The following is a 22,924-nucleotide window of genomic DNA, read 5'->3' on the forward strand; positions in this document are numbered from 1 at the left end:
CGAACCTTGTCAAGAACCCGAAAAAGCACAAATCGGGTAAAATCAACAGTTTCAACAACGGGCAGAAAATCTCATTTGTTGCAGATGTATCACTTGTTGACGCCTTCTTCTGTCAAAACAAACCAATCAGAGAGGGCCGTCAGTTCCAAATATGGTAGTGCCTTCTCTTAAGCCCGCCCCTCTTTGTTGGTTCGACCAATGCGATGCCGCCAAACGTTGGTGGCTGCCGGGGATACGTGTAACGGAGGAATACAGTAAAAGCAGGAGGGAGCGAGTAGGACCGTTTTATCCCTAATGATTTCATCATGTGAGGGACTGATGAAGCGTTCCTTATCAGCATGGATTTGGATTGTCTGATACCGAGGCACCGTGTGGGCTGCTGACGGGGAGGAATGCACAGAGGAGGTCATTTTCCCGTACTGAGATGGTGGGAGGCAACGGCCCCCGCAGTGTTGTGAGACCGAGGGCTACAGTCAGCTAGCTAGCAAAACTGAAGGACTTCCGGTCGCTATTTTCAAAATAAAAAAGGTTTCACGAGAACGCGATTCGTTTGGTTGAAGTTACTGGGATATTATTTCTCCTGGCACAGTAAACCCCCCTGAGACGAAACAGTAATGGGTTTACGAGTATACTTCAACGATTCGTCGTGCTTTATCTTTATATACGCGGGGTCCTTAAAAGTACCGCTTTTACTTTAGTGGAAACTTCCTTATCCTCTGCCCAACGATTGTTAGCTCTTGTTAGCTTGACACGCAAGAAGGGGTGAAGTTACAAAGCCTCGAATCAAAACAAGACTTTATAGGCTGTGGTGGACAACGAAGCCTTGTTATGAATGGGACCTACCTCGTCTCACTGTTTGTCTTTTAAATGAAATGCCTTATAAACCGCAGGATCTGTCGTTTATCTGAAATCGGAGCCCCGGTGGAAAATACGGTGCAGTTGGATTAATGACGGACGCGATATTCCAACGGATGTACCCTCACAACGAAACGCTGAAATCCACGAACTTGTGTCTGTGCTCCTCACGAGTGAGTTCTGAAGACCTTTCCCCTTTTGTGTTCAGGTTTATGGCTCAGAGTGACACAGTGTTCAGGTCTTTATGCTCGTGAATGAGTTCATAGAGACGGTATAAGTCTGCAGGATAGCTAGATTTCTGAGTCCTTTAGCATCATTACACTACAAACTAAAACCTTGTTGATTTTAAAATAAGCTATTTGTACTGCACCCTGTAGTTATTTGACATCTGCTCGTGGGATCCATTTTGCGTCTTTTGTGCTTTTTCAGGATGTTCTTTGAGTTGTTGTGGATGTGTAATCTCTCCACGCAGCTCTTAGATTTTGCTGACATATTTGTGTTTTACTCGTTTTTTGGAAGGTTTCTAAGAGAGAAATCAGTCTTGGTCGGCTGTTGGTGCTGTGAGGAGCATTTTGCTTCCCTATAGGGATTTGTTGACATGTTGTCAAGGCTTCATACTCTGTAGCTCAATCATTCCTCTTCTACGGTTGGAAAGGTGAAAGTCTTTGGGCTTACTGGGCAGCACTTTATTAAAGCGGTGTTGTGCTTTTATGGAAATATAAGTGAGAACTGGTCCTTGCTGCTGAGAAATGCTTTCTCTAAACCTTTTTATTGCGTTGCATGCTTGCTTTGAGGAAGCAAAATGTGTTCTGGGTACAGTTTATAAGTTTTATACCCTTTATACCCTGCCAGGTTTGTCTTTTGGCATCAACATGTACTGTCCAACTCTGACAAACAAGAAGAAGCTCTTGTAGCCGGAGGAGGGATTGCCTGCCCTGACTCTTCCTCCTCCTGGCCCTCCTGGGATCAATGACGGGACCCAACTCCCCAAGCCGGACCGGCACCACCCCGGCCAAGCTGAGCAGACACGGCCGGTCCAAGAGCACCAGCTCGCACTGTCTCCTCCGCTGCAGCACCCAGGAGGAGTCCTCCGCCTCTCCCCCGAACAACAGCTCCCGGTCCCCCGGGGAGGAAGAAGAGAAGGATGGAGGGGTTCTGTTCTACGTTAACAGGACTGGTTTTCCCATCGAGAGCGTCACCTGGGAGAGGATGTGGTCCCATGTCGCTGCTGTGCATCCCGAGGGCCAGGAGATGGTGGACAGGATACGAAACGCTGCATACCTTCCGAAGGTGAGTCAGCTCAATAACACTTTAGAAGGAGGTATTTTAACTTTGCATCAGCTTCATTTCTGTCACAAACAGTGCTACACAGGTCAGCAGTGGCTTGAATTAGCACCACTCGTCAACCCATTCTAAATCTGCTGTACAGTTTATGCTGTTCCGCTTAGTTCTTCTTCATTCTCAGTTAACATGCTTTTTTTTCCAACCCAAAATATCCAGTTTGTAAAGATACAAAACAGAGAAAAGTCGGAAATAGATGTAAAGCTGGAACAAGCAGATGCTTGGTGTTTTTTGGTTGGTAAATGAGTCTTGCTTTTAATTGATTAATCCACTAGCCATTATTTGTGTACCTGCAAACTAACTCTTACTGCCACCTCAACACGTTCTCTTCTCCGTTCATGAGGAACTTAGAATTGCAGGGTGAGTCAAGGCATCACGTTGTGTGTCTTGTATCAGTGCGAGGCATAGTGTGTGGAGAAATGTGTGTGTGTGTGTTCACAGTTACATGGCTTAGGCGTTAATGTCAGCCTGTTTTCACACTTTGTTTCACGAAAACACACACACTCTCAGGTGTACTCACGCACGCGAACACACACATTACCATGACAACAAGCGTGCTAAATCGGGGCGCAATACCAGCCAAGTGATGTTAATTCTGCTTTTTGGATTTGTCACAGTGTGTGTGACTGCAACTCCTGACTCACACACACGTTCACGCTATCATAACTCGGCTGTAGGACAGACAGACAGATACTCCATGTGTGCCTCCCAAAGACAAATCAGAACAATCAGGAGCTGAAAGGACAAACAGGTGAGAAAGTGACATGAGAATTCCTGTTTTACATCAAGCTCATCATTGCTGTGTAAGAACAGAGTAAACAGAGGATTATTCTTGTCCTGACTGCAGTCAGTCCCCACCGTGTGAAGTGTCCTTGAATGAGACCCAGACAGCTCCAGGGGTGTGCTGTTGTTCAGCTGACCCTGATCTCTGTCTGCCTTGCAGAATGCAACAAAGAATGTCCTGTATATAATTTAAAGTGACTTCAGCTTTACGTGACACAAACTAAAAAATTTCAACCAACAACCAGGTTTAATCAAACAAAGGCTGGTTTTAGGTTCTGAAAGGTCCAGTGTGCAGGATTTAGTCGCATCCAATGAGGACACAGTGGTTTTCATTTTTAGGTGTTTTTACACTAATGAAAACACAATTATGACTGTTCTGTTTCTGCCAATATTATATTTCATTTCGCTTGCATGTCCAAAAGGCTAAAGGTCAACTTCACTGTAACATCACCATGTTTTCTGTGCGTTATTCAACAGCAGAACTCAGGAACTGAAGGGCAGATTGTGACCAGATTTCACATACTGAATTGGTGACTCTAATCTTGGGTGTCCACTTTGAAACTGTGCTTGAAACATAACTTGTGCATGGAGGTGCACGAGGCCATGATAAATCCTGCATCAGTTATAGTAATGGTGTCTTTCCTTTTGTCACTCTGTTCTTTATTGAGCAGTGTTGTTTGTGTAGCAGCAGAAAAGACACAAGCTGGTTCGCGATAAAAAAGATGAGCAACTGATTCTTCAGGGTGAAAGCAATGGCGTCCCCACTGGTACACATCTTTATCTGCTGCTGCTGAGGCCTCTCAGCCCAGATTTTTCTCATAGTTTTCCTGTCATTTGGATGAATGCTTGTTGTGTTTCATGCTGTGGAGGAGCGAATCTGGTTGTTGTTTAGCTCTACTAATTGGCCATGTGGTCATTAGTGACCCGGTTGGCTGACAGCCCCAAATCCCTTACTGTTGTTCTGGACAGAAGGACAACAGAAGGACGTGTGCACACACACAAAAACACACTGACGTAGGAAATCTGCATAGAATACACACACTGGAGAAAGTCGTCTGTTTTGCTTTGGCCAGAGATTGTTATAGTGTAAAAATTCAAAGTATTAGTTGCTCATGAATATCAGCCAAGTGTGACTGTGAAGCCACTTGGAAGGCTTTCAAGTAGGAGAATACAGTATGTCAGTGTAGGAGTGTGAAAACACGATCAGCCAGTGTGGGACAGTGATGTTAAGATAAACTAAAACCTCCCCGACCAGCGACCACCAATAACAACAAATATTTTTGTAAAACCATTTTTAATTGCTTTTTATTATTTTACTTGATTGCTCACTGATGTGCAGGTCAACTAATCGATTAATCAACTAGCTGTTGCAGCCTGAAGCCTGGCCTTTCTGATGTTTCAGTTGTGCTTATTCACGTACTGCGATTGGTTCTGTGAAATGAAGCTGTATTGCTTGGAAACTGCTGTTCACAATGTGGTGCCGTTTGCCTGCACCTGAGGTGTCCGCTGCTTTACGCTGGATTGTTGATGTGCAACCTGAGTAGGGGTGTGTGTGTGTGTGTGTGTGTGTGTGTGTGTGTGTGTGTATGTATGTGTGTAAGGTGTAAATGCAGTAGGTGTACATGTGTTTCGTTGTTAAATTTGTCAGAGACAGAAATCTGGTGAAGTTTTTTATGACTGTGACGTTTATTACAGCTGCTATGTGTAACATCTAAGAATAATAAATTATAGTTATAGTTAGTTCTGTTGTTATTATTATAGAGTTCCCACAAACAAGTAATGAGAAATGACACCTTCAGCGTGTCCTGCACATTGCTTTCAGAGTGCAACACGTAGTGACGTCAGGCAGGCTGAACCCAGCGTACACCTGTGGTACTGACAGGGACTGGAGGCCATCCTGCCTCCCTCTGTGCCCTCATTAACAGAAGTGAAGTGTTGGCACTGGGACCAAATCCCTCTGGTACAGTCTGGGTAGTGGATAATCTCTGAATACCAACTGGATACCTAAAGGATTTTAAATAGGAAACAAAACTGCCTAGAACACATCTAAGATGTCTGCCAAAGCTCTGTGAGCAAAACCCAAATCTTTTAATTCGAGATGTGTATTCATTAGCTCTGAAATATACAAACCTTTTCCACATCAACGTAGTTAGACTTTTGTTGAAGCTGTTATTTGCTTTCCAGTCTTTTCTGAGGCTTTCACTCTTCAGCTGTTGGATGTTTTAATTTGAACTAAATCGTAGTGGTGCTCCATGTTAAGTGGACGACTGATCACTGACGAACTAAAACCGCCTGTACAGTAGACGTCGTCACCACAGAATTAGAACAGCCGTCATCTTTTCGTTTCCATAATCCGTAGTGGTTCCATTATTCTGGAGTGAAAAGTTTCTGTTCGTGCTGTGGCGATTTTGTTTTGGACAGCATTAACAGATTACACGTGAATTAAACATTTGCAGCATTTGACGCAGGAGAACCAGCTCAGGGACACTCGGTAACAAAACAATTACCAGTAAGCTTCTGTCTGCACAAGCTCCTGTCATTTTGTCCACTCCAGGATACAAACGGCATGTTTTGGATTGGACGTATGGATCCCTGCCAACATGGATTAGTTCAGACAGATGTGCTGTGAGGCAAAGAAATACAGAGTCCTGCTGACAGCACTGAAGGAGTCCTCAGGAAAATCCTGCCATCACTTTATGCAGCCTAATAAAACAGATGATGGCAAGAAAATCCCACGCTGAAGAGGCTGGGGACTTAAAATGTAAAGGAACAACCGGGAAAAATAATCAGTTGGATGACTGAATTTTCATTATTTGGTGAACTTTTAAGTCTTTGAAGTGAAAGCGAATTGTCTTTTACGTCTCCTTCAGCCTGCAATTCATTTTGTTATACTTTGCTTACAACTTCTACTTCCCATCCCCCATTTCCTTCCATCAGTTCAAACACCAGGAAGGTCAAAATTGATGTTCTCCCACATCCCTCTCCAGGTCTAATCCTTTTGTCTCTGTCTCTGGTTACACTCCCTCTGTTTCTTGTCTCTGCTGCTGGGTGGGTCAGGTTGCCGGCCTGCCTCGTGGCTCTGGAGAGCTGGGATAAAGAAGTGATGAGGTGGGAGGACTGAAAAGGACGGGTGATGTGAGAGGAGATGGGGGGGGGGGGGGGTGATAGAGAGACAGAGGGGGGAGAGCCGACAGCGAGAAGGGAGATTCGAGAGAAGGAGGAGGAGAAGAAAACAGGACGTGGGAGGGAGAAAACAGGAAGGGAGCTGGAGACAGATTAAATACCAGTTTAAACTGGGACGATAAAGTGATGCTCTCCCAGCTCAGCTCTTGGTAGAGAGGAGGAGTCGCGGGTGACAGGGCCTGTGTTGGTGGACAGCTAAAGTGCTGCAGTTAAACACGTACACAAAAATACATACCTTTGACATGCTGTGTTTCTTCATTTGTTAGCCGCTCTGGCAGGGGTGTGCAGAACGTTCGGGGCATTTAAAACTCACTCTTTCTGTGTGGAAGTTCTGCACTCTGCACAGAAAGACTGATGTTCCCCTGAGCAGAGAGACGAGCGGATGGTAACGGTGAGGGATCACCAGTCATCTTTCTCCCAGACCCAGCAGACAGCAGCTTTACAGCGATGCTGTGTTACACCCCAGTGAGGATTTCACTACATGGGAGATTATTTGCCAGTAAAACCTGCTGTCTACTGGTCCTGGGTGGCTGGCAGGCTGGTTTATGGACTGAATGTCTGTTGACTGGAATGATAACTAGAAGAGTGACCTGCTGACTGATTGTTTTAGTTGGTCAGTGGCTGACTGACAGGTTGGTCTTCACTGTGGTTTGAAGGCTGATCTACTTTTTGTATGGGATGAGTGGATGTGTGGCTAAACAACTGCTGACTAACTCCGTGGTGTATGTTTAAATGTGTTTCTGTTTCTATCACAATTTACGAATGATTTCTTTAAATATCTTGCTAGGTCACATGTCCCAGTTTTGTATGAAGAAGGACCCTGACAATTTAGCAATTCAGCATCCGTTTTGCCCTGTTGTCTTCCTCCTCAGCTCCCTGTTTCATGCTGTAAACAAACACTGGAGCTAAAACCCACAGGAAATGATGGGGCTGCTGCTATAGTTCACCCTTCCTGCACACACACACACACTCTCTCTCACTCTCAAGTGTTGGTTTCGGTTTGTGTTTCAGTCTGACTCTGCTGCTGCGGTCGTGTCCCTTAGATGAAGCCACGTCTGTGCCCTCTGTTTCCTCTGTGGGATGGTTCTGGTCGAGGTGAAACAGCAGCTTGCTTTTCCTTTTCCCCACAGGCCTCCACCAGTGGCCTAAAGGTGGTGCACAGCAACCCCAACAGTCTGGGTTACAGAGCGGCCTTTGTCAGTCGTATCTGTCTGTGGCTCCCCGCTGTCAGCTGTCCGCAGATTAAACGCATGAGAGTTTGTCTTTCTTGACACAGGATGCTTCACAGTGACATTACTGCCTTCTGCTCCTATTATCTAACGTTTTGTTCAGAGGCTTTTCCTGACAAAAATCAGATTTTGATGAAGAAATAGCCATCATTAAAGATACACGGCATACTGCAAGAGGATATGTACTGATCTGTCTGAACACACACAGGTCTGACCACTAAAACTTATACTCAAGTGTTTGATAATAACAATAATAATAATGATACTAAAGTTTGTCTGTATAGTGCCTTTACTGGACTGCTGTGTCAGCAGTGCGAGTTGTACTGCGTCACAGGATCTTTTCAGCAGCACAGCAGGTGGTTTTAAGGGGGCTTCACGTCACCACATGTCGATTTGCTGGACATCATGTGTACAAATCTCTCTTCTCCTCTGTCTGCCTCCTCAGCATGCTGTCCCTTCAGTCCCGACCTTCAAACCGTCCATGTCGGTCCCAGACTGGCTGGTGGCCATCCAGAACTACATGAAGGCGCTGCAGTATCCTTTAACACAAGCACACAGCTACACCTGTCAAACCCAGGTACTTAGTGTTTGGGTCTGGTTGTGGAAGCTACTCGCCCTTTTCTGTTCTCCCTAACTTTTCCATCAGATACAACCACACAGGAACCCAGTTCTTTGAAATCAAGAAGAGCCGTCCACTCTGTGGGTAAGTGGGCTGCAGCTTCATTCAAAGACATGCAGACAAATTTGGTTGTAAGATCAACAATCCTTTTATCAGCATGTTAACGCCTGTTTCTGATTCAGTTCATAGTTAGGAGGAACATGTTGTGCACCCTTTTCCCCTTTCTTCATTTCCTTCTCCTCTTCCTCTTCCTCCTCCAGGCTAATGGAGACGGCAAGAGACATGATCAGGGAGTCTTTGCCAATCAAATGTCTTGAAGCCGTTATCCTGGGAATGTATCCTTTTCTGCACACACTCACACACTCACACACACACATACCAAGTACTGGGCCAAAAGGTTGTATTGTTATCAGTGTGTGAAATCAATGAGACAGGTTGCTTCCAATCCACCACCACCCTTTCCAGCTCTTACTGAACCGTGTTGCCTGGCAACAAGCCATCTTCAGAGTTTAACCCCCCCAGCACACATACACGTACACACACACACGCACTCACAAGCTTCGTATCATTTGCTTAAATGTTAAAGCAGCAGTCTGTATTTTTTGCAGGAAACAGAAGCTACAGTTAAAAATGAGAAACTGTGCCTGATTATTCACCAGAAGTCTGACAGCTCTGCTGATGGTTGCATTTAGTCATTATGTCTTGACTGTGGGCAAACATCTGTTGATGTAGGCCCTTAATGCTTAATGTTTTTAGAGTTCTGTTGCTGTCTGTGCTTGCTGAACGTTCACACATTTTAACCGCAGACTCTTTTGTGATAACATACAGATGTTTGCTAGCGCTGAGTTGGAGGCTACAACAGCCTCATTCATCTGTTGACCTCAGTGTAAATATTTCTCAACCAGAAATGTGCCAGAATGATAAATCGATACAACCAAATTCTTCTCTTATCAGCTTTGTAGTCAGATGGTGAGCTCTTTAGTGGGTTATAGTCGTATTTCCTACAGGATGCTACGCTCTGTCCACATATAACCAGCCACACTACAGGATGTAAAGGAGCCGATACGTGTTGTGTGCTGCAAACGTGTCAGCACATGAGATGCTTCTCTGGTTCTGTGGACTGCTGGTCCACTTTCGCATGTGCTAGTTTCACTGTGGCTTTTCTCCAGGGCTGTCAGGGTGGCAGCTGACAGTGACTTTAATTGAGTCTGGCTTTAGCCTGCAGATGAAAGGAGGAGAGAGAGAGAGAGAGAGAAAGCTCAACAGAAAAATAACAGGAGGGCAAAGGAAAGAAGGGACGCATGAGGCAGAGGGAGTGAACCTCACACGTTCACATTCATGTCATCAGGGGGCAGTTTGCACAGTGTCGCCTTTCACTGAGGTCATCCACACCAAAAAGAGTTCAGGCCCCAGCGAGAATTGAACTCGCGACCCCTGGTTTACAAGACCAGTGCTCTAACCACTGAGCTATGAGGCCTCACCTGCTGTGAAAGGTGGATGACCAGCAATTTAAATGTTGGTGGCAGGGGAGGACACACCCTGTTTGCATACCAGCCATTGTTGAAATAACCTGACACCAACCTAACCAGTTGACTGTGTCAGTGACTTGATGTCTGTTCCTGCACTGGGCCTTAGCGTCACTTAATAATGTTGATATATAGTTTTTAGTGTCCATAGATACAATAAAGATTCTAGTGGAATCTGACCATTTCATGTTGTTAGTTCCTCTTTACCACATTCATTTGTGTTGATTTATGGTGAAATGTTGTCAAATGAGGCAAAGCTCCAGAGACACAAAGTCAGCACAACACAACACAAAGTCAGAATAATATCTCCTAAGATAAAGGGGGAGATTACCAACTCAATAAAGACACTTTGAAAGCTATAATGTCGCTCATGTAGCCCACAGCAGGAAACGCATCATGACTGCAGAGGAGCCTATTTTTTCTCTGTTTTTTTTTCTCATTTATTTGCGAAGGTGAAAGTGGTCTTTGGAATTTTTTTGCCACCAAAAGTGGACCTTAAGTTGCAAAGGTTTGAGAACTCCTGTTGAAGAATATGTCAGAATGGTTTGTTGTTAATAATAAAGAAAGATGGAGACAGTGTTAGGTAAAGGCAGGAGTAGAGAGAGAGAGACAGGAGCGGGATGAATAGCAGCTGTTGTTGTAGCTTGTGGCAGTTGGAGCCGTCTGTCCTGCTGTCTTTGTGCGTGGCTCCAGTCTGTCCTTTCCTTCCCTGTTAGCAGTGATCTGAATGCTCTCCGGGACATTCAGGGTTTGTCTCGGGTCACCCCAGCTCTCTGGGTGTGAGTTTGACTTGTGTGTCTCATTGCATTAACCATCACCAGCTTGCATATATGGCAGGATGAGACCAGAGCACAAAGAAGAATCAGGTTCAACAAACTTAATTCTCAGACTGTGTGGAAGGCACGACAGGATGTTATGAACCCCTGAACATTACGACATAAAACCTCCCTCTGAAACCACCTAACTTGCTATCACTCAGCCACAAGAGTGTGGTCAGCTAATGATTGGTGGTGTAAAAAGTTGTCAGAGTGGGAGTTCTTTAGTTTTTTTGAGATGGTCTGGGCCTGACACAAAGGTGTTGGGTGGGGCTGAGGTTCTGTGCAGGCCAGCCAAGTTCTTTCATGGCAAAGTGGGAAAAAAAACATGTATTCATGGACCTGACTTTGTGTAGGGGGCATTGGCACTTTAAAAACAGGAAGCAGTTAGAAGCTCACTATTGTTTAAAATATTATTGTTCATTAACATTAAGACTCCCTTAAACACACTCTGTTTCAAGGATGCGCATTCCTGAAGCTGCTGAAGAAAGTCAGAGCCTGGAGTTTGCTTATGATGAAGAAGTGGAAGCACATGATACGGCATGCATAAAGAGGATTTTATGCCGTTTGCAGTGTTCTCTTATCTCAAATCTTGCTTCTTTGAAATGTAGCAGGGAAGAGGAAGCACAGAAGAAGAGGAAAAGCGGGAGGCGGGTGGAGGGAGAGAAAGGCAGCCATGTGGATATGAGGATGGAAAAAGTGAAATAAATACTGACAGAGAAAGTGAATTTAAAAATCCATTGGATTACCTTCGTATTGTATCCACAGATAACGTTTTCTCACTTAGCTCTCAAAAATAGGACAGTGAAATAGTATAGTAATAGTATTTGAAGGATCTCATGCAGCGTAAGAGGAGATGATTAAAGCCGTCTGCTGCCAGGGTGGGAGGCAGACCTCAACATTTCAACATCTGACTGTGTTGATAAGAACGGAGGACAGACAGATTGGATTAATAACCCGACTTTCAGTTCATAGCAGTAAAGCATGTGTGAGGAAGAGAAAGATGACGCTGTACTCATTGGCTGTGTCACAATTGAATATTATCCTGTAGTGGTTTCTGTGGCAACCAAGAGGAAGCTCCTGCCCTCGAGAGAAGAGTGATTGTCAGCAGCGTCACGAGTCCTCCATCACAGGGAGTGCGTTTGTTTAACCAATCACTGAAGAGGAAGAGCAGGCTGCGTTGTGTGTCTGTGCAGACTCTGTGTACAGTCTTAGTCAGACAAAGAGGTGGAGCATGGGTGGAGCTCAGTCAGTAAACGTGTTTATTTTTGTTGGAAAGTTGGGCTTTTTAACATGCAGTCCTATGAGGATGGACTTAATTTTGGAACCAGCCTCAAGTGGCCATTCCAGGAACTGCAGCTGGCTTTGTATTTCAGCCCTGACACACAGTCATGCTGATGTACACTGGTGTGTGTGTGTGTGTGTGTGTGTGTGTGTGTGTGCGTGCCACAGTTGGATTCCTGTCAGTGTTGAACTCTGTGAGCCCTCTGCAGCCCACAGCATGAGAGCTGACTAAATATAGACCACACTCAGTTATCATTTGGATTCAGGCTTTTAGAATTTCCATCTTTAGCTTCTTGCATCTTATTTGACTATGAAGCGGACCAGTTTTTGTGAAATGAGCACAAACTCAGACAGAGAAGACAGAAGTCCTGCTCAACAGCATGTCACACAGCCGTCACTGGCTGTTGATGCCTGGTTGGTGAGGTTCTCTCGACCTCAGGGGGCATTCAAGTTGAAATTTACGGATGGGAACTCGGAAATCCTGACATAACAGCTCAAGTGGAATACACCAATAATCGCTTCATATCTCTGAGTGGGTTTCTAGGTTAGCCACACACACACTCACTGAGCAGGTGTGTCATCCTCAGGCCTCTGATGGTACCTGATAGCTCATCCATCTCTCCATCTTTGTTTTTCTTGTTAAATAAGAGAAAAACACAGGAACGACTGAGTCAGACAGGAGGAGCACAAACACAAACCCCAGCAGTCATTGCGTTATTGTTTATCCTGTGACATTTTCACAGCCGTGGCCTTCTGAGAGTCAGACTGAATCTAATTTCACTTGACTCGAGCTGCTCTGCTGCCTCTGCTGTGACAAATCCAAACAAATTCACTTTCACTCTCGGGTTTTTACTCAAATGTTGTTCAGCAGTGCGGTCAAACATTAGTTTATTTAATAAATCCAGTCTTAAAATGTGAAAAATGTAAAAATAACATTTCAGGCAGCAGAAGACCAAACTCCACCCTCCAGATCCTTCCTTAATTGCGGTGTGTTGACCAGCTACCTGACCAACGGGCTGACGTCTCTCGAGCGTTTCCCCATAAGCTTTAAGACCCAGTTTTCGGGCCACTGCTTCCACCACGTCGTGCTGGGCGTCTACTGCAACGGACGCTACGGGTCACTGGGCATGAGCCGCCGCCAGGACCTGATGGACAAACCGCTGACCCACCGCACACTGGGAGAACTGGTGGCCGAGTTCGAGAGCTCCTACAAGAGATACCAGCACACTCTGAAGAAGGTGAGAGGAGGTGTGAAGGAGGGAGGGAGAGGAGGGTGGAGATGTGACGGAGGTGGGAAAGAACAATGAGCAGAATCAGCACAGGTGTGTTTAATTTCCACCCCTGCTTCTCCCAGGTGAAGATCGGCCTGTATGTGCCTCACGACCCCCACGTCTTCCAGCCAATCGAGTGGAAGCATTTGGTGCTGAACGCCGCCCGCCTGGGAGCTCAGGAGATGAGGAAGGAGCTGGAGAAACACGGCCGGGACATGAGGATGAAGGTACACACACACAGACGTACAAGCTGGGATCGATAATGCATTTGAAATCTGTTGATTTATGTCATAATAGAGGAATTCATGCAAATGAGGAATTCATGCAAATGAATTCCTCTATGCTGTTTTTTAACATTGTGGGATTTCTATAGACCACCTGTGTTGATCAGTATTAATCACAGCTTCTGCATGTCAGTCATACTTTTTAATAAGATTAATGAGATATGAAAGTGAACTCTGGACGAATACGCCCCTGCAGGTACAAAAATGTCTCTGCTGTATGACCGTATGGCTTTATGAGCAGCAGATTTGTGAGTTTTTCTATGAGTATAAAGTGTTCAGCCCGAAGCGGGAGATGAAAACTGGCAGCAGGCAGTCAGAGGCAGAAGGAAAACGCAGACTGCACACAAGCCACCAAATAATTCAACCACAGGCCAAACGCAGAAAACTCTGCAGAGTTACACCTGAAACTGCGTGTACGCACAAAGACAGAAGTGTGTGAGCAGCATGGAAACAGCTGTCACTAATTCATCACGTGTCCCTGCAGCCAACTTTCTGAATGTGCCTCTGCAGCAGGACTTTGCAGAACCCTGCAGTTCAGACGGACGTGAAAAGCGTTCTGGTTTTGTGAATATCACTTTATGTGTGGGGTCGAAAAGGCATACGTGTGGTTTTTCTGTGTGAGCATCATTTATTCATCTGCCCTCAGGATGGTAAGGAGCGAACAGAGGCGGCTGAAAATGGACCGTTTGGGATTACTGGGCCAGTCTCCACAGTAAAACACATGTTAGTGCTTCTGCTAATGGAGTGTTTATTTGCCAAAATAAAAACAAACACACAGTCGAATACAAAAGATCAAAATGTCTCTCAGAATCAGATCAAGAAAACGTGACCTTTTTAAAATCAGCGTGAATAAAACTACACAAATTTGGCTGAACGAGCACATTAAACAGTCTGAGGATGTTCCTGTCGGCCGACTTCTCTGACCTTTAAACAACAAGTTGTTATGTTGGTGAAGCCGAAGTTTATATTCAGATTTGAGTTCACCTTCAACATTATTATTAATCGTATTATTCTTGGTGCAGCCAGTATTCATTTCTAATCTGAGATCCTGTGTAGACGGACTGTAGGCTGAACTTTAATCAGCAGGTTGTCTTGTTGTGATGATCCTGGCGGCTAAAGTCAGCGTTTTTCAGAGCCATCACATGTGATCTGCTTTTCCATCAGACCAGAGATGGATGTGGTTTCCTTTGGGCTGAACATGGAATACAAGCTGCCAGGAATGATTTAGGGCATGATGGGGAAGGAAGGACAGTGTGTGTGTGTGTGTGTGTGTGTGTGTGTGTGTGTGTGTGTGTGTGTGTTGTTAGAGGTTTAAAAGTTTAATGAAGCCTGGAGATTTTATTTGTAAGTTTCTGTGCGATTTTTTTGTGAAGTTTTTCTGCAGCACATGCGGTTCTATGAAGGCGATGTGTGAACCTGTTCTATGAAGGCGATGTGTGAACCTGTGTGTGGCTGTGATATATGTGCTGCAACGCGTGTCAGCAAGATATTTAGGTCAGCGAGTTTGCAGCTGTCACACACACACATGTACACACATGCACGCACACACACTCTGGTCAGCTGTGTAACCATTGTGAGCCTTTGATATAATCTCTGCTGTACTGCACAGAATGTTTATTATAGACCTTAGTGTGTGTGTGTGTGTGTGTGTGTGCTCCTTTCTTTATGAGCACCCAGTTACATTTCTGAACTTGAAGGAGGTCATCTTGTTTGTTCCTCTCTCCTCCTCACTGTTTGCAGGTTAAAGCCTGGTTTTTGAGGGATTAAGGTTAATTTAAGGTTTATGTCAGTGGCTGTGGATTTCTGGAAAGAGGCAGAGAGAGTGAGCTTGTGAGTGTGTGAGTGAGCTGAGTTTTTTAACACTTTGAGCACCAGAAGCCAAGTGTCATCTAGTGCCAAAAGCAAACATCTCCAAAACTCCAAAGTTCACACTCAAACTGTGTAGATGGATAAACAGCCCTGCAGGGAAAAGGAGAAACATGTACTTCTGATTATGAGGTGAACTGTCCCTTTAAGTCATGTTTAAGCACAAAGCTACAAGACTACAGTTCATGTGAGGTGGGAAACTCTCAGAGTCATATATCCATCAGAAGCACATGATGAATGTGACCAGCTGCGGAGTATGAGCCACTTCCTGCCTTTTGCTTGTTCCAGGAAAACCTGTCATGTGTTCGTCCTGCAGTTTTCTTCTCCCACTGAGTTCTTAATGATGGCTTCAAATTGCTGTTTCACACACACACACACACACACACACACACACACACACACACACAAAACATCTCATCTGTAGCCTCCAGTTGTGTTTTCTGGATTTATTCGTCTCAGCGGTTTCTTGAGACTGTGGCAGAAACACAAACTTGAGCACAGCTGGGTTGTTTTCCTGCCGTTGCGTTTGTTTTCTCTTTGTGTCCTGCGGCTGAACAGCAGCAGCGGCGCCGCTGAGACGCCCGAAGGGGAAACCCAGCGTGCGTCCTCTGCTTTGACATCACTACTGGCTGAACGAGTCACTGATGACAGCACCGTCATCCGTGTGGAGCAGAAACGATCAATCGATTGGCGAGCGTTAAGATTCTTCTTTGTAAACTGAAAAATGAGCCAACAGAACACAATGTGAAACATGATTCCTTTTTATTGGCATTTTTGGTCCACTTTTTGTAGATGTGATTAATCTGAGAAATAACTGACAAATGAATTGATCACCGATCACTTTGAAGCTGTGCTGAGTGTGTAGATCTTCTGTGCTGCTGGGTTGAACGTGAGTGTGAAGCCTCCATGTGCCTTTGGCAGACGTGGATGTAAACTGGTGCACAGAGGGATACAGCTGTGCTGAACAGAACTGGCCTTTTAAAACCAGAACCAGCAGATACAAAGTCTAAAAGGCTCAGTGGGGCTGCAGAAAGGATGCTCTGCTCACCATGGATGTGAAGAATGCTAACTAATACGGTGATACTGACTATTGTTTCCTTAGATCCTGAAATCGTCCAGTGCCCAGTCGCCAATCAAGGAGCGGAGCCGGGGGAAATCCTTATCACCACGGCGACGACAGAGCAGCCCTCAGAGACGCTTCACACACCGCAGAGACAAATCGTGAGTCTTTTCCTTTTCTGTGTCCTGCATCAGTGTGGGAAACATGGAGCAGATGATGTGTGTGTGTGTGTGTGTGTGTCATCATTTCTGCAGTTTTAGCAGCTTTTTAGCACATTTTTAGACAGAGAAAAACTCCAAATAAGGTTTTCCAAACTCACCAGCCACCATGGTGGATGCTGGCCCTCATCAGCCCTTATGTTGTGTTCCTTCCTCCCCCTCCCCCCTCTCTCTTCATGGCTCTGCTCTTCAGGTCAACAGAGTTGAGATTTGAAGCGATGTGTGTGTGTGTGTGTGTCTTTGTTGCTGACAGGTCAGCATTATCACCTGTCAGAGGAGTTGTTCCGTTCCACTGACAGTCAGTGTTATCATTGTGGTGTGTGTGTGTGTGAGAGCAGCAGAGTGACCGAGGTGCAGGATGTAAGGCCGCAGATGATTTTACTGTGTGAATCCTTTCCAATACGTTTGGAGCCTCATTGATAAAACAGCTCAGTCTTGATCGCAAGGCAGGTGCTGTCATTTGATCTGAGATTTATTCAGATTTCTTATTTACTGCTGGCCAACCACAGTAGTGAAAAGAGTAAGTTAACTGCTGTCTGGAGCCCTGCAGATGGCTGCAAGTCGTTCAGGGTTAGCAGCTCCTGAAAACAGGGCGACTCACCACTTCAGCTCACTGGCAGACAACTGACAGGAAGCTGAGTGTGTGTGTGTGTGTGCGTGCGTGCGTCCTGTCAGCTGTGTGGTGGGATGTAACACAATCTGACTTGGACAACAGCTGCAGCCCAGCCGTCCTGCAGACTCACCACAAACACACACACACACACACACACACACGCTGCACCAGAATTAGCGACATTCCCAGTGTTGCCATTTGACGTGGCACCGTGATGACCTTTCCTCATGAGGAGCTCCAGCAGGCTTTAATGTGTGATCAGAAGTGTGTGTGTGTGTGTGAGTTTACAAAAACAGCAGGAACACAAACGGGAGGCTTTTCCATTTTAATGTCTTTCAGTCATGTAAATCACTCAAATCAGCTCATCCATCAAATTAAGATTAGATTAGATTAGATTAGATTCAACTTTATTGTCATTACACATGTACAAGTACAATGCAACGAAACGCAGTCCAGCTGAAGATAATGTGAGACAACAAATCATAAAACTTCAGATGGAATTCAGCGATAAAACGTTAAAGATTACAGCTGATATATAGTTAGAAGACAGGATGAACTTTATTGGTCCCACAGTGGGGAAATTCACTTGTCATGGCAGCTCACAAGAACAGAAATTTAAGTGACAAGCTTACTTTGTTAGTGCAAACTGTGCGAGATGCACAGGAGCATTGTGGGATATAAATCTGAGGCATCAGAATCGATGCTGGAAGGAAAATCATGAGAACACGTCTGCACTGCAGGGGAACACAAGCATTGAAGTTAGAGAAAAGACTTTTTCCTTTTGAGTCAGTGAGATGAGGCCTGTGAAGAAGTTTCCTTATTAGCTCGAATGGGTTTCTTTCCCCTTCAGGGTTCACTCAAACTCATTGTTATTTTAATCTTAAAGTTTATTGTCTCATCAGTTCAGAGAGACAGCAGAACAGAACATTCGCCACTTCACACCACTCGAACGCAGCACTTAAAAAGCTATTACTGTTATCAGCAGAGCACTTACACACTTAACAACATGCTGCCTGTTCAGACGGTCGACTCCGGCCGAGACGCACTCATCACGTGCCGCTGGACGCTTTAAACAGCGGCGAGTTGTTCCAGCAGCACGAGGACGACGTCGTCAGCAGGGCGACGCACCACGACGACAGTGAAGTGACGCTGAAACTTCTTAGAAACGACAAATCGTTTCGCTTCTGTCGGGGCAGGAAGAACAGGATAAAGAGAAGAGTCAGAGGGAGATTAGGAGGAGATGACATGAGTGGAGAGGACAGGAGGAGAGAAGACAGGTTGGAAAAAGGAAAAGGAGGAGAGGGAGGACAGGAAGGAAAAGACGGGAGAGCAGAGAGAGGAGAGGAGGAGGAATGAAAAGGTTTTCCGAGGTTAAGCAGAAATCACTGGAGGAATAAAAGAGAGGATAAAGAAAAGAGAGGAGGAGATGATATGAAAAGAGGGAAAGACGAAGAGCAGAAAGAGAACAGGATTGAATGTGATGACTTTAGAGCCTCATTTTCCATCTTCCTCTTCTGCTTTAAAAGGTGCAAACATTTACGCTTCATTTGTGTTCAACTTTCTCAACAATTCTCGATTAATTATTCAACTGGCCAAAAAAATAACTTTGTTAAGCATCTTTGTTAATCTATTCACGGTTTAAGAATATTTGCTGCTTTTCTTTGTCTTTTTTGTGGTAGCATCAGAATCATTGGTCTGCTTTGTGTCCGTCTGTCAGGCCGGCCTCGGTGGAGAGGAAGCCTCCAGAGCTCAGCACTCTCAGCGACGGCTACCAGATCCGCATCTGATCCCAGAGGTCCCCCCGGAGCATCACAGAGTCCGTCCAGCCACCTGTTCCCGTTCCCCTCCTGCCGCTGTGTTTTTAACAGAGGAGTCCCTGCAGGTGGGCCATGATCACACAAATACACGTCTCAAGAGTCTGGACAGGAAGAACGTCTTCAAAGACTCAGACAAGACAACGACGGTCTGATTTTCATACTTCACGGTGGACTCTTGGCTGTCCAGACAAAGTGAATTTATTTCTAGATTTTTTGATCATCTGGCAGGAAGCAGTCGAAGGCTGACAGCAAGCATTTCTGTGAGTCCACCGTGAGTCTAAGAGAGCAGAAAAGGCAGATGTTTGTTAGCACAAATGGTTCAGAGAGACTTGATGGAAGAGCGAGAACAAAAAGACGTCACACAACTTGAAAACTGATTGATTTGTTGGCGGGTTTGGCTGCCAGCGTCTACAGCATACTTTGACTCCTGACAAGTCGATAGCTTTTGTCCTGGATGGGACGGGTTTTCATTTTGCTGCTGGTGTTCCGACATGGCGGCCTGAGGCCTACAGGAAGAGAGGCGAGACCCGACGGAGGTTCACGGGTGTGGTTGTTGTTGTCATCTCACTGCTCGACCAGCTGCAGCACACAGAGATCAGTAAGGGAAAGTTGTAGACACACTTTGACTTCTGCCGAACCAACAGCAGCTTAAATACGATGAATAACTTCCACACGCAGCGTCTATTGATCAGAGTGGACGAGTCCAGAATAATGAGAGGACGTTCAATAAAATATGCAGGGAATTCAAAGACGCAGCTTTGATAGAGAGGACAAGTGAGGATAAAAGAGAGGAGGAAGAAGAAGAAGAAGAAGAGGTGGGGATCAGAGGGAGAGAAGATTCACTGCAGGAGATCAGAGAACCACCATTAGAGCACTGCGGCAAACCTCCTCCCCCTCCTCCTCCCCCTCCTCCGTCCTCTGTTGACACATCTGAAAACATAACCACAGCTCTGTTTCCATCCAGCCTTTCTGAACCTCGGAAAGAAACTCCTCAAATGACTCGATCTCAAATCCAGGAGTAAACATCCACAGCGTTTGATGATGAATATGAAGAAAGGCTCCTGCTCCTTTTCTGCGTCGAGATAATGAAGCAGGTTCAGCGGTTTTGTCCAATGAACCGACACCGAGCCGTGCGGTGCGGCAGAGGTGGAGGCGTCCCTACTTGGTGAAAGGGATGAAATTTTTTAGCTTTGCTTTTTTTATGTCTTGAGAAAAACTGGATACGTGTGCCTCCTCAGGCCTCTAAATGAGACTAAATGAGACTCAGCCCTCAGCTCGCCGGCCCACACTGAGTGAAGAAGTGAAGGCTGTTGGCTGAGTGAACACGTGTGTGTCGCAGACGGATGGAAACACTCTGTCAGCAGTCCGGACTGCAGGGTTTGGCCGCGATGTTATTTTATCATTATATTACTGACATTTGTCAGGTTTTAATCTCAATGATGAATTGTCTGAAATGTCAGTGAGTCGTGTTTTCGGTGTTTGCAGGAGATAAATAAGAGTCAGTTTTATCAGAGCAGCTCGATGAATCGCGTTTTCTCTCTGCGAGGCTTCGGTACCAAGTGACCTACGATCTGTGGTAAGATTTGTCCACAGAAATCCAGTCGAGTTTTTTTTTTTTTTTGGATTCTCCTGTTGAGGCCTTCGATGAATCCCAGCCTGAAATCTGAAGTCACGCGTGTGCAGTGTGATCGATTTGAACCAGTTTGAGAGGCGGACAGGAAACAGGACTGAGATCTCTGAAGTGAAAGCACATGCTTGCTGACTGTAGCTGCCTGGAGAAGCAAAAAGCTTAAATTCACGATTTAAAAAGAAACATGTTTTCTAACGGCTTCTCGACGTAGCACTGAGCTGAAGATACTGTCTGCCTTCACAGGTTTTACAACAACTGACTTCTACAGTTTTCACCTGAAGGATTAACTTGTGTTTCCTAAAATCCAGTGCAAAGATTCGGTCTGTTCGGTGAAGCTGCACCAGGCACGTTTGGAGATTCGGTCGAATTGGCAATGAGCCAGGAGTCCTGAAGGTCCTGCTGTGACTCACGTGTCCATGAGGACTGTGACCTCGTTAAAGGCGCCCTGTGAACGTTTTGGCCACTAGTGGCGCTGTGGAGCAATGTTAGCTTCACCCACTGGCTTACATAAAGACAGCAGAGGCAAGACTGAATGACAGCAAGCAAACACGATTTAAACAAAATAAGTTTAAAAACTGGAAGGAGTGACGTGAATTCAGCACAGGCGTCGAGGAAAGGTGACAGAAATCTAAAATTTCACAGGGAACCTTTAAGAGAACCCGATCTTTGCAGCCAGTCTGTCATTTAAACTGATGCAAATCTGCCTGGTGGAGCTTCATGACCTGACACGCGTGTAAAATGTAGTGAAAACCCTCATTGTTTTGTCTTTGGTCACCTTGATCACCAGCAGGACGCAGCGTTCAGACTGTTTCCGAGTATTTTCATTTGATTGTTTCATGACTTTTTCTCAAACATTCATCATCCCAGCGTTTTGTTTCTACAACCAGCTATGCACACGCCGTGTTAGAGAGCAGATTAAGACAAAAAACCCCAAATCCTCGTCTTCCACAACTCAAACAGCGGAGGAGGAAGGTGCACAGAAATCATTTCTGAGAATGCTACTCTAACCGGGTTGTTCACAAAGCACGAACCACAGCTCCCCCTACAGGGTGCTGTGGGAAAACGCAGCGTGTTTTTACATGTGATGTTCGGCCAGTGGGGGACCACAGCACAGCCGGAGACGGAGATCAGACCGACTCGGCGTGAACCAGCCAGCTCAACGCCTTCGTTTTTGTACCGACGGTTAAGCGTTGATTCTTTCTACGGGCAGAAGCACAACGCGGACAAACGGATGGAAGAATTGATGCGTTTTCTCAGTGCAGAAGCAGCTCATGCGGGAGTACGCTTTGAGGCGAGACAAACTGACTTTTGTGTTTTCTCTTGGTGCAAAAAATGAAACGTCTGATTTAAAGAAACGGGGATTTGACCCAACAACAGCGACAAACTACCTGACTGATCGGCACGGACTCGGCAGCGGTGAACCGGCGAGCTGGAACAGCGAGAAGTCGTGTTGTGTGCTCAGCGGTTTATCTTACTGAATGTTTTCTTTGCTTTGTTTAAACACGTTTGTGGTTTGACTTTTGTCTGTTTCCTGAAGACTTTTGGGTTTGCATTTTGAATGAGCAGCGTTTGTTTGAAAAGAGAAAGAACTCGGAGATGATCTTTTTGATGGCCTTTGATTTGTTTCCAAAGTGCTAAAAAAAAACAAACTCAGTCACGTCCTGAACTTCCTGTACTGTGAAATGTACTGCAGTAGTATTGTGGGGACTTTGAACACACTGGACACAAATGTGATGAAACTAAGATCTTGAGCTTTTTGTCACTAGTATTGTTTTCTGTCACATGGTCTCCTGATCCTGCAGCCTCCTTACACTCCAGCTGTGGACATATGAAGATGGCCGACATATCAATAAAAAATCCAAAAGTTCCTTGTTACACATGATAATGACATCCAAATTATTTGCTGGCCTAAAAAGAAAACGCTTTACGTTTGGTGTTCCTGCATTGCGGCCACAGAGTTGTCCACGCTGTTGGACGTAAAGACGGACGAGAGGACGTGAAAAATGTCCACGTGAAGGTTCCGGTGCCTCAGCAGGACGAGACGAGGCAGACGATGTGTGTGTCTTTGGTTCGTTGTGTGTTCGGTCGCACAGTGGAAACAAACTGACAGATTGTGTCCCGGCCGCGAGCCTTCACTTCCTGTCACGATGGTTATTCCCCCGTTGTTGGCCAGCTGGTTTCGTTTTCCCGCTCAAACACGCTCTGAAACTTCCTGTGACAAAAACTCCTCGTTTTCTTGTCCTGCTTTTCTTCTTCTTTTGTCTGATTCTGCAGACAGACCTGCTCTGGGCTGTCCACAACAAAGAGACAAGCAGTCCCAACAGGGACGAAGACGAGCAAAGAGGTAGTGTGAGTGAGTGTGTGTGAGAGTGTGTGAGTGAGTGAGTGAGTGAGTGTGTGTGAGAGTGAGTGAGAGTGTGTGAGAGTGAGAGTGTGTGTGAGTGTGTGTGAGAGTGTGTGAGTGAGTGAGTGAGTGAGTGTGTGTGAGAGTGAGTGAGAGTGAGAGTGTGTGAGTGAGTGTGTGTGAGAG

General features: G+C 45.5%; 2 protein-coding genes and 1 non-coding gene across 14 annotated transcripts in view; 2 read left to right on the forward strand and 1 right to left on the reverse strand.

The window, feature by feature from the left end:
* Positions 1-22,924, forward strand: part of LOC124050319 — a 242,614-nt gene that overhangs the window by 22,777 nt on the left and 196,913 nt on the right. The gene's annotated exons all lie outside the window — the stretch shown is intronic.
* On the forward strand, positions 66-22,276 carry vash2 (vasohibin 2). Of its 2 annotated transcripts, XM_046372794.1 has the most exons (10): positions 68-405; positions 891-1,028; positions 1,708-2,145; positions 7,837-7,925; positions 8,038-8,094; positions 8,271-8,345; positions 12,636-12,873; positions 12,990-13,133; positions 16,159-16,277; positions 18,665-22,276. In XM_046372794.1, exons 3-10 carry the CDS (start codon positions 1,825-1,827, stop codon positions 18,732-18,734), a joined length of 1,113 nt encoding a protein of 370 aa, XP_046228750.1. In that variant the 5' UTR covers positions 68-405; positions 891-1,028; positions 1,708-1,824; the 3' UTR covers positions 18,735-22,276. The 2 variants fall into 2 exon arrangements, with proteins under 2 accessions (XP_046228751.1, XP_046228750.1); XM_046372795.1 differs by lacking the exon at positions 891-1,028 and having other exon boundaries at positions 66-405.
* Positions 9,415-9,487, reverse strand: trnat-ugu. Its single transcript has one exon. It is a non-coding gene; the product is annotated as a tRNA-Thr (tRNA).

This window comes from Scatophagus argus, chromosome 19 (assembly GCF_020382885.2).
Source record: "Scatophagus argus isolate fScaArg1 chromosome 19, fScaArg1.pri, whole genome shotgun sequence".
Taxonomy (NCBI): domain Eukaryota; kingdom Metazoa; phylum Chordata; class Actinopteri; family Scatophagidae; genus Scatophagus; species Scatophagus argus.

Bases quoted from the DNA above. Each gene is read 5' to 3' on its own strand.
- vash2 (XM_046372795.1), top strand. From the start codon at position 1,825: ATGACGGGACCCAACTCCCCAAGCCGGACCGGCACCACCCCGGCCAAG. The intron at 2,146-7,836 runs GTGAGTCAGCTC...CTGCCTCCTCAG, and splicing joins ACGCTGCATACCTTCCGAAG to CATGCTGTCCCTTCAGTCCC. The intron at 12,874-12,989 runs GTGAGAGGAGGT...TGCTTCTCCCAG, and splicing joins ACCAGCACACTCTGAAGAAG to GTGAAGATCGGCCTGTATGT.